At 36.9% G+C, this 12,298-nt stretch overlaps 1 protein-coding gene across 1 annotated transcript in view; it reads right to left on the minus strand.

The window, feature by feature from the left end:
* Positions 1-12,298, minus strand: part of GAS2 (growth arrest specific 2) — a 91,875-nt gene that overhangs the window by 58,217 nt on the left and 21,360 nt on the right. The window contains exon 3 of the mRNA XM_009278764.1: positions 5,183-5,324. Within this exon, the coding sequence (XP_009277039.1) occupies positions 5,183-5,324 (142 nt within the window). The remainder of the gene's footprint in view (positions 1-5,182; positions 5,325-12,298) is intronic.

The raw sequence follows: 12,298 nt of genomic DNA on the forward strand, positions 1-12,298 counted from the left end.
TTTTTTTTTCTCAGGCATAGCTGAATCAAAAAAGTGAATGTGATTTCTGCTTCTAAAGCATTTTTTAGCTCACTAGAAGTGAAGAGATTTTCTGAAGGGGTTTAGTATTTATTTTCATAGGCTTCCAATCGCCATCAGGATTCACGCATGTTCAGGGAAAGTTTTTCCAAAAGGTTGATCGTTTGATCCTTCTTCCTATTGTCTTTCACTTTCTCCTTTAATACTTTTTCTTCTGATCCTACAGTAGTTTGTTTGTTGGGTTTTTTTAATGTTGCTTTGACAACACTTACTCTGTTCAACTTATCCCAGATATATCCTTGCTTCTGCAAAGAGTTATACTACGACATACTTAAATCAAGGAACTGTGTTTGCCCGCCCCCCATTTCAGCACTATCACTTATGGAAGTCTTAAAACAATTAACGTTTCAAACACAGTAGATCTATGGATAGTAAAGAATTAATCTAGAATGAATATAGAGATCATCTAAACATTAATAATTTACTGGAATTCATTAATTTAAGATGCTAATCCAATGGTAATAACACAGTGTCCAGGATGCTTCTATAGTCCTCAAAACAAGACATATTCAACAATAGTATGAGTTGTTTAGTAAAATGTTGTGAAAGACGGGACAAAGCCTTATTCTGATGCAACTACCTGTAAAATTTAACACGTTATTACAAGCTGTAGATGTGTCACTGTGAAAGACTGGTCAAAATACTTCCATCTTGTAATATGAAATTAGATAAACTAGAGTATTAATTTAAAAAAAAAAAATCCTTTTCCCCTATGCATAAAATATTTTTAAGCAATCAACATTTGTGTGTTTTTTTAAAAGAACAACATTAGAATAGAGATCAGAGGTGTTTGCGTTTAAGTCTATTATTTCCACTAAAACACTAGATGCCTTTGCTTAGGGAACCTGCCCATTAAACTCTATAATCAATAAGTTGCATCAAAAGAAGTCCAAGTCACATATTGTGTGTACACACGCACAGTTACAGAATATACAAGCACAAAACATTAATCCAACAACTCCCAAAACAAACGACACACATTAGCATGCTGGCACGCTTGGTGGCAAACCCTTTTCTTGCCGGGTGGAGTCTTTATCATAGAAGAGATGCAGAATATTCATTGGTTCCAAATCCTATAATCATCCAACAACACTATGTTACCAACAACGAGTTCATAACTTAAGCTTTAAGTTCACTTAACTAAAGCAATTATAGAAAATCTTACCATTCTCACTATTCGGCCAAGAAGAGTTTTCTTCAAGTATTACACTCTTCAGCCTTGAGCACCATAATTACAAATATCTCCAGCAAGAATGCTTCCATAAAATGAATTACCATAGCTGTGTGGATCTCCTGCCCTAAAACCTACAAAGGGGAACTTACAAAATATATATATATCATGGGAACAGAGGAGTTACAGACAGTATTACTTTTCTTAGATTGAAAAGAGTTAGTGCTCTATGTTCCAAGTCCTAGATACAGGACAAATTTTGACCTATGAGGTATCTAAGAACCCCACTTAAAGACAGTGTATCTCAAGATTTGCCCGGTTGATGAAAGTTTGGACTTTAGATCATAGTTTTTGGTATCAACAAAACTAATTCCTTCTTCTTTAACTACACTCACTATAAAAATAACAATTATGAAAAGCATGCTAAATTGGTCAATGAGGGCAGGGAGCATGCAGTCTCCCTCTATTTTGCAGCATTCAAGATTATCCCTAAATACTGTGTTGCTATATTTGTTACAGATGCTAATGTCTTTTCTGCAGCTCATGCAACAAGCACAGCTGCCACCTTTGCCTTGCAGAGGCATTAATTCTGAGACTTTCCTGCCATGTCTCTGCATTAAGGTAAGTGCAAAGGGCAAAATACATACAGATTGCTACCAGTCAGCTTTGGCTGTATTGTAAATCTTTACAGAAAACTGTATTTTCAAATTGTTTTTTAAACTATGTTAAAGAATCATAACATTCAGCAAGACAAAATATATAATATTATAGAATACTAACTACAGGTTAGTAGTACAAGTGCATTGTTTTCAAACTTTTGAGCTCTCTACTGATCTCTTTCAAGGATCTTTAAAGTAACTCTACTGATTAGAAGGCATAAGCATATCTACCAGCGTAACAAATACTGCTTTTTTTTTTCCTTCTATTTATTTTGAAGAAAGACTTTGGTCCTGTTTCCTTGTTTAGCTCAGCTGGATAGCCCAAATCCAAAGCAGCATTTGAACCCATGCTTAACTTTAAGTGATTAAATAAATTACTAAATCAGTCCACAAGTGGTGGACAAGGACACGAAGTGCCATGAGTAGGTCTACTCACCTGCTTGTCTGGATCAGCCCTAGAATGTTAACGCTTTGCAGAACGAAGCTTCTAGGAACACTCAAGATTCCCATTAATATCACTCGCCCGCAGGCTCCTCAGGCATGGACTGCACCTATCTGCTATAGTGTCTGCTTGACACAGTTCCATTCCAGTGAGGAATACCTTCATATGACATCAATCTGAGTGCTAAAAAAGTGGGAGTGTTGGATGCACTGGTGTGCAGTTATACTTGCATGATTTCAAAGACTACAGAACTCATCAGGATGAGAACATATTTTTAAGTAATGAGAAATAATAGCAATTAATAATTTCTTAGCTAATATATATCTAATTTTGCTGATTTCTGAATAGACTTGGGACTTCCCCCCCCCCCCCCAAATTAGATGTTTAATAAATCCATCATTCAAATGTTTCAGTGCAATAAATCTTCAAAATTACTCTTATAATGTTAGAATACAAATTTGCCAGAAAAAGGCCTCAGGAATGTTTTATGTGATACAATGGCATGAAGAAAATATCACTATGTGCATCTAATGAAATAATACAGTATTTACATACCATAAGGCAAGCAGAATAGAGTAAAAAAGGAGGATAAAAATCAAGTCAATTAAGAACATTAACACAGTAAGGTTCCTCAACATAGACAGAAAATAGTTGCTTTATCACTAGCAATTTTCACATCAATACAGCTTATTAGCCATGGGGAAAAAGACACAAGAAAACACAAAAAACAATTACCTCTATAACCGTAATTTCACCACAATTATATATTATCAAAAATACAGCAGACTTCCATGAGGCAGTGCGAACACTTAGATGTCATTCACACACGTTTCTCAACACTTCAAATAGAACCTTTGATATTACTTACCTTTGCTGAATTTTTATTTCCTATGCAGTGGAGACATCATTTGTGGGTGAGAGAAGAACATAAAAGCTTTAGATTGGCAACTGTTATGATTCATCATTATTTCTAATGCATTAGAAAAACCTCAAATGAAATCAAAACTTTTAAGAGTTCTAGCTCAAACTGAGGGAGAATAGTAGCTTATATTTTTATCTTTTTTAGAAATGGTACGGTCACTATCTCCTTCTCAAGCTTAGAAAAATAGGTCAAAATATTATCAAGTCCTAATCCTATTTCCAGAACCATAAGTCTTTTCAACAAGTACATTCTATAAACAGTAACACTCAGAGAAGGAAAACAACAGAACCTAGTTTTCAAACAGTGAAGAAAATCAGTCACTAATCAAACAAATCTAATATAGCACAGGTTTGCACACTGTGTATTTGGGCATATTTCATGTCAGTTTTCTGAGGGAGGAAGTCATCCTGAACATTGACTTTCCAGGTGCATTTGCACTCAGTGTTATACTGTGGCAGGCAAAGTATTATGTATGAGTAAAAATTAGCTTATCCAGGGAATGTCAGTATTTCAGCTATGCCAGCTCCACCTCCAAGCAAGATCTGGTTTCTTAACGATGCATGAGAAAATTCCTTACAAACACGCTCTCAAATTACACAGTTAACCTATTATTGGAACAATGGTAAACTGCTGAGTTTACCATAACAGGACAAAGTCTAAATTCATTTAAGTGTTGCATTAACCACAGGTTCTTCTGCTTATCTCAGACATTGGAGGTCTGTGTCTCCTTCCTTCTTGTGTTTGCAAGTCTCTTTGTCCTAGGCAATGTCCAACTTGTCCATAATTTCAAGTCTTTGGAAATACAATTATTGTTCATCTTCCATATGATTTACCATGTCGAATAAAAATTTCATCTTGAGAATTTAGTTAACAAAACAGAGACAATACATATATCCTCCTTACTATTTGTCACCTTTGTGATACTAATTTCTTCTCTGCCAAGCATTTTCTCCTGGAGATATAAAATAATTTAAATTTAATTAAAAAACCTCACAGGATAAAAGAACAGACAAATAAAAAAAATTGCTTCAGGAACAGTTGTGCTAGAAGAGCAAGACTGTAAAAGAAGGGGAATAGGTCAGTTGCAACACAGATAAGAGCTTCAACTGAGCAGTCAAAGACCTTTTGAGCAACAGAACAAAAAAGCCTCTTGATTCAGTACAGTGTGTTCATTTGTCTTCCAAAGAAACTGAGCTGTCTACCATCACAACTGTTTTACACTTTTATCTGAGTTCAGATAACAAACGAACATTTTACTCTCTTCATTTCATTACATTTGGCTGAAATAAAATCTCAAGGTAAGATTCATAAGTTTTCCTTTGAAGAGAGAAGAGTTAAAATAATGAAGAATATGTACTATTAGAACAGTAATTTCCAATTCTTTTGATGGAACACCCTGAAGCACTAGTGTTGGATAATTTTTGTCTAGAGCTGTACAAGGGAATCAGCTGGAAAAAAATCTCAGTGTAGGATGCAGAGAAAAATGTCATCTTTTCTTGCCTCCTGAGCAACCCGTTGAATCTGCACGAATAGCTAGATGTCTGCAGCCAAAACTGAGAATGCACTTGTATCCTACTCTCCCTAAACAGAAAAGGACTATCTTATTCATTGAACTAAGGAACAGCATTCCATGATCAAAAAAGCGTGTGTAGGGTGAAAAATCATCTGCGTGCAAGAAATTATAGTAAGATTTTTAACTCATTTAGGCTCCTCTCAAAATTGATTTAAGTTATTTTTAAGTGATGTGTACTTTATTTGTTCATGCTTCAGATGAGGGGCAGAATTAACACAGTCAGACACAGGTCAGATTTGGAGTCAGGATCTGTTAAGAGAGCCATTCTCTCTTTCAAGGCAAAACACAAAAGAAAAGTTATTTAGAATTACCAACTACCGTATAAACAAATACATACCCAAACCTTCTGACTCAAACAGGCAGGTATCATCCACTCCTACATCTCTGCACCAGGATAAGAAATTTGCTGTGTTGTCTCGTGCAAAAAAAGACCCTGAAGGAGCATTGGCTTTGCACGGGATCTTCCGTACTGGTAAGGTCTGAAAAACAGAAGTTATCTATTTAGATAAACGATACCTGCGAGCATAATACTTAAGTATTCTGAAATCAGTATGCAAGTTTTGCACAGATGGATGACTACAGAACCACCAACATATTCCCTTGTCCATTAAAGAATTCCAAACAAAGAAGAATGAGAAGTTAATTTAATGGCACAAAGTTGTCAACCACAAAGTTTCTTCAAAAGCATCATGACTGGCTACGCGATGTGAAGTTCAGAGCTGAATCAGTATTAGCAACTTTTTAGCAATATTAGCAACTACAATTTTGACATTTAGTGTTTGGTCTAGTTCACTGAATTAAAAAAAAAAAAAGAAAAAGAAAAAATTTATAAAGACAGACTTCAAACTAGGAAGTGAACTTTTGCAAAATTAAGGATTAATTAGTTTCAGATCTACTTTAGGAGGGAATCATAGTGTAAAGCGATAGGTCTGGAGGACTAAAGACCGTAAACACTTCAGAAACACCACTGTCTCCCATTTAACAACACACATAAGCCCCCTATGCACAACACAGAAATGTAATCTAGTAGCTACAAGATCAAGGTTTAACACAGAGCCAGGCTCTCATTGTACCCGAGTAGTTCCGTTTACATGATTTTGATATCAGAGGAGCTGCTACCGATATAGCATATCGATATCTGAACCAAACAGAGTAATTACTACAGCAAGCTTTTTGCTTGTATTGGTACCTTTACTGAGACACATATAAAGAATACTTTAGCATTTAGTTCTCATTTAAGGTTTCTTTTCCTCAAATGAAAAATAGCCATCATCCATGGCAAAATGAAGAAAGAATGAAACATTGTTACTACGTAACTTTAGAAATCTCTAAACCGTGGAGGAATTCAGACCCCATGTCAATTTGAATGTGCTGCTTTTCTATTATGCTGATTTATTAAATACTTGCTTCTGTTCTGGAGTCAGTAGTTATTCAATGGCAAGTGAGCTAAGAGGTAGAAAACTGAAAATGGTGTCTCTACTAGTTCCTAGATCTATGTCCAAAATTCCGTTTTTAACAGTCCAAAATAATTCTTGGAAATGCGGAGAGGGAATAAAAGACACAGGAGTAGGCTTCCCCTTATAACAGCTGCTGGTAGCATACTAATGTCAGTATTTAAAGACAGTTTAGAAAGAGTTTATAAATGTTTTTATATTAGACATATGATGGCAGCAATGTCATTGCAGAATACATCTACATGCACAGAACTACTCACCTCTATATACTCGATAAACCAAATAAACTGCAAATAGAATGGCCACAGGGATAAACACCATTCTACTTATTCTATCAGTATGTCAATGGGAGCTTATAAATTGCTTTAGACATATACACATGCTTTATAAATGTTTAGACCTATTCCTCAGATCACCATATAGCTCTCATTCCCCCGTGTTTCTTATTCCAATTGCACTTTTTTACATTATTTCCTTGTTTTGCAAAAATGATGCTTATGTTTCAAAATATTTAAAAGGAGATATTAATACTTTTCTATATTGTATCCTCAGAAAACACTAACCAGTTTTACATGATATTTTAAAGAAAAATCCAAGTAAACCTTGTGTCATAGTCACTACATCACCTCCCGGACCATCCTGGAATTAGGGAGGGGAAGAAGGAAGAAAGTAGGGAAGGATACATGACTATTCAATAAATCCAGTATAAGCAAAAAACAATGAAAGCTGAATTCATCCAAGGAGCTCTAGATATGGAACAACCTAACAGATCAGAGCACAAGGAAGTCGTTAAGCATTACTTTAAATCCCTCTCCATTCTTCTGGAGGAAAAAAGAAAGAAAAGAAAACAAAAAGGTGATTAGCACTAGACACATTTCTAGACTAGCACCCTTTTCACATCACACTAATTTCTTCAAAGAAACAATGAGTATCTGTACCCTCAGGCAAATTCTCGTTATACTCTACAAACTGCTTCACACGTTAAATTTCCCCTTGTGACTTACAGCCTTTAGGAAGAAGTAATGCAGCATTTGTCCATCTCTGCCCCCCCTACATCCTTTCTCAGAAGATTTTAATTGGACAAGTCTAATCGTCTTAAAAGAGCACCCACTCCAGTTAAAAGGAGTCACACAAAATTCTCTGGCAGCCTGCTGGAGGAAGGTCAACTAGTCCAACCTGCATTTGGAGAAAAGCTGTCAAAACAAGTCTTTTGTTTCATGATTTTCTACTAAGTGGCAGCATGAAACAAGATGGGAAACAGGCAGGGAGCAGCAAGAAGTTGGGCTGCTCCATGAGGGAAGATAAGCCAGGAGCCCAGGGTGACCCCAGCACAAGCAGTGGCAGTCCTCACCGGCAACAGTGCCGTCCCACAGCACCGGAGGAGGGCAGCACCCACGACATAACAGCTTTAGCTGACTGTCCTGCGACAAGACAAGGGGACAACTCAGGACTAGCGTCTGTCCAGGAAGACAAGTCAGAAACAGCAGGAGACAAGGCTGGACGCAAAGCTACAGCAGAGGCTGAGGCTCCAGCCACGAAGCCCAGCCAGCAGGAAGCAAGGCTGGAGATGGTCTGTCCACAACGTGGCTCAGGCAAGAAGTGGGGCTGAGGTCAGAGGGAGCTCCTGGGCCATGGGCAGAGAGTGCAGGCTGGGGTCCCAGGTGAGGCTGGTCACGACTATTAAGGTATTTTGGTTCCCTCAGATCCTGAGAGCAACTATTCTGTCTTTTAGTATTTCAGTGGAATCAATCCCTTCAGAAATACGTAGCTATAGAGTTTATAATCAACTCTACCTTGTTGGTAGGTTCAAAGAGGTGCCATTTCATAGCACTGTACCTTAATATGATTACATAAAACATCCACTGTACAGACAACATACTTGATCATATTCTCACAGAACCAAATTACCAGCAGCTATAAATTGGTTTAACACCGTTAAAATAAAACGGAATGGAATTCTTTTCCCATGATATCTCTGCTTGGACCACTGTATCTGAGGTGATACACAGACGTTGAACCGAGTTAAACTGGTCAACTTAAGGAGACCAAACAAATTATATCTGACAAAACTATACTCTTTAGAATTTTTGAATGACTACGTCCAATTTAAAGCACAAATCCTGGATGACCTTATAACGGATTAGCAGCACTGTGACAGGAACAAGATGACAGAAGCCAGCTCCAATATTCCTGGCACTTGCAGACTGGCGTATCAGCTACTTCAGAGAGCACGGAAAGGAGATAAAGCTACAGTTACTCTTCATTTGAAAGCAGACCTGCAGTGTCAAATCATGTCATCTCCTAGTTCCCTCCTCAGCTCTCATCTCTGGATTTTCCACAGTGCCTATATGTTACTTTGCTCTCAGGCTGTCCTTTGCAGAAAACTAGTGAGTCTTCTCCAAGACAAAAACTGTTTATAACCCCAGGAACAGCTCAGAAGGGCATTACAAGTGAAATCATACCAGGTTTGTCTCCTTCCACTCAGTTCTCCAGTTTCAGCCCAGCTGATTCTGTGCCTTTAAACTACTTTGTCCTGCCACATCCCCTGATAACCAGCCTATATTCTTTCGTGTCACGCGAAGGGTATTAAACACTGCTGTGGAAGTCTGCGATAAAACCTTCATATTATTTCAGGAAATTTGAACTAGGAAAAAAAACCACAAAAAAAGAAATATTGTGCTATATGGCTGGTGGCTGCCATCTGGCAATCAGAGGAGACTTGGGCCCAGCACGGGCACAACCAATCTGCTCTACTCGGCCCTGAGCCCACAGGGTACGAGCAAGTCTGCAGCACCGGTCCTGGAGATCAGGAGCTGCTCCTTGGCACAGATGCCCTCAGCAGTACAAAAGCAGCTAGAAGCAAGCAGATAGCCAGGAGAACCTACACTGCCTTTCTTATAAGGGGCTGTCGGGACGACATTGCAATGGCTGGCAGGAACACAGAAAACTCTAGTTTTCCCCTGGGTCACTGCTGCTCCCCAGTACTAACAACACGTAAAAAAATCTGGTTCTAAATATTTCATGTCTTCTGATTTAGGTAGATCATAATGACTGAATATAGAAATGCTTTCAAGAAAAGCAATGCAGAACAGATGGTTTATATGTCAGAAGTCTATGCAGTTAGAGTCAGAAAATAAACCATCTAAAACTTCATGTATGTAATAGACTATCCATAAATTATGCTTCTATACCTTGACAACTAGGACAAACCTTTGAACACATCAGTCAACCTGGCTTCACTGTGAAACATAGACATTCATGGAGCTTGCAAAATTTCTTTTACAATTATGAAGATTACAGTGTCTTTTAGAAGTATATTGTTGCAGTAACAGCTACTGACAGCAAATAATAAGAGTCTAGGTATAGAACTATCACACTTAATTAATCAAACTTGTGATATTCTCTAGTTTCATAGTGACAAAAAAAAATGTCTGATTAACAGGTGCCCTAAACAACTCAGAGGTGACAAACACCCAAACGTAAAAACAAAGCAAAGCATGTCATGGACTACAGAAGGGAAAAAAGCTACACTATTGGGGAGGGAAGCTTTAAGTCATTTTATGGAACAAATACTACACAGATAAATATCCCTGGCATCACACGATCTCACTAAAATGTAGCATTCTATATTTCATCCCATTTCCCACAATATTAGGGTCTTGCTGAAGAAAACAGCAAAAAAAACTCCTCTCCATTCAACGATAGCACGATCAGGTTTATCACAGAAATCATAGGGAAATACTCGTATTTTCTTATCACCTAATATATTTCCCTACCACCTTTTAAATAGAAGTCTACTTTTTTTAATATTTCCAAAACTATCACTGTAACGTTCAACCTATAACACATGAAAGCTCTTATTTAAGAAAGGTTTCATGCACAAATATTTTTTACTGATTTGTATAAATGGCCTGGCTATCTCAAAAGTGCTTTCTAACAGATCATTCTGAAGTAATTAGGTTTCCATATGGCAAAAGTGACTTTTGTTGACATAGTATAGTATAACCGCAGTTGCTTTGAAACAGCAGTGGCCGCAATTACTCCTATCAAATATCATGAAAACAGTTCCCCAGTTACACTCTTTTTACAATCTTGTCTTGTTGATGTGCAATGCATGTGGTTTAATGCAGGATGTGAAAGTGTGAGTGAAACATATGATGCAATCCTGGAAAAATCCTGTCAGGTTCACTTCTAAACCCAGAAGGGACTCTCTTACACCGATGCTCTGAAATCACATGGAAAAATGTATTTTTTGTACTGTTTTTCCAAAATGAGGGTCCACATGTTAAAAAACCTTTTTTTTTTTTTATAGCAGACTTGAGCCATATTCTGAAGATTCCTCACCGCTCTTTCAATAGATGATTTCACAACTTTTTGAACTGTCACTTGCACTTGAATAAAAGGAAAAAGATTAGCAATTTTGTTTGTTATGGAAGAGGATTACAGTTAGGTAGGCACTCATAGGAAAAAATTACTTTTATCACCTGATGACCTACATTAACCAAAAAGGGGGGAAAAATTATACTACAGATACTGCAGTATCTGACTGCAGTGGTGTCGCTCGTATAACTAGTGTTACGTAAGCATAAATTCATATTGAAATTTGAGTATATCAGCTAGATAGAACATGCGTCTGTTTCAGAACTTTTACAATTTTGCATTTAACTTTGCTACTGACCACAGAGCTATTCTTTTCCTTCTTAAATTCTTCCCTCATTTTGCTCAGGTATTCTTAGAAAAGCTCTCCTTCCCCTTATGAAATCTGAATTAGCTCTTTAGGATAGGGAATATAAAAAAAGAAGTTCTGCCATAGCCTTCTCTCTAAATACGATTTTTCTCCTTGTCTTTTATTAATTTGTTAAACATAAGTGAACTGAAGCTCATTGCTACAAGAACTTACTTTTATTGAGCTGTTACAATTCACCTCACCACATAGTGATAATACCCCGAGCCAACCATCATTTATTCAGTTGCTATTCTTAATTCTTCAGGAACCCAAACCTACAATGTTTCAGATCCCATTTATAAGTCACAGAAGTGGTGTCCCAGACACTCATTTCAGCAAAGGAAAATTAAGTTTACCATAGACTTGCCTTGCAGTGCCAAAATTCAGGTTTAATGAATAGCCATAAGGTATAGACAACTCTGAACTAGACATTAAATAAATGGAACTGTAATACCTACAAGGTAAAATAACTATTCCTTGTCAAGGTGGGCCCAGTTTTGTTTTCCCCCTACCCCATTTACTACGGGAGAGAACGCTTTCCAAATATAACAACTGGAACAACAATCAAAAGAATGTGCTAAATGCATATGCAAAATGGGTAAACAGAAATCTGAATATAGAAATACATACATAGAATTTAAAATGAAGCATTTCTCACTGCAAAAAATAAAACCTAAGAAAAAAAAAATATAATCCCCCCAGGCCTCCCAAAGCTGCAATAAAAGTTGAAATCCAGGAAAATTTAAAAAACAAAAACTCAACATGGAAATTTTGAAGGCTTAGGAGACATCAATAAAAATTGCCAAACTTTTCAACAGACATGAAACCAGGAACAGCTTCCAGATTAATGAAAAATGACATTGCACTTACAACAAAGAGAGCATCCCTAAGCAATTTGCTTAACAATTGGCAAAACGTTGTCCTTCAGTGAAATACAGTCTTTGCACTGTCATATTAAGTACTGTAGAGAGATGTCATTTTAATGGAATAGCAGGTTGGATTTCAAGTTTAAATATCATGTGTTGACCAGATTTTTACCCTATGTAGTCACTGCAGAGATCATCAAAAGCCAAAAATCACTCACTATCAACTTCCTAGATTCTAAGAAAGCATTTGTGATCACTTTGGAATACCTAACAGATTTGTGATATGCCAATAATTAACATCACCAAGGCTTTATATCAACATACAGACTACAATGTTAAAATAAATACAAAACTAAGGGAATGGTTTAGCCATGCTATTAGTGTCAAAGTAGAATACATTCTCCCAC

The sequence above is a fragment of the Aptenodytes forsteri genome, unplaced genomic scaffold (assembly GCF_000699145.1).
Source record: "Aptenodytes forsteri isolate BGI_AS27 unplaced genomic scaffold, ASM69914v1 Scaffold418, whole genome shotgun sequence".
Lineage (NCBI taxonomy): Eukaryota > Metazoa > Chordata > Aves > Sphenisciformes > Spheniscidae > Aptenodytes > Aptenodytes forsteri.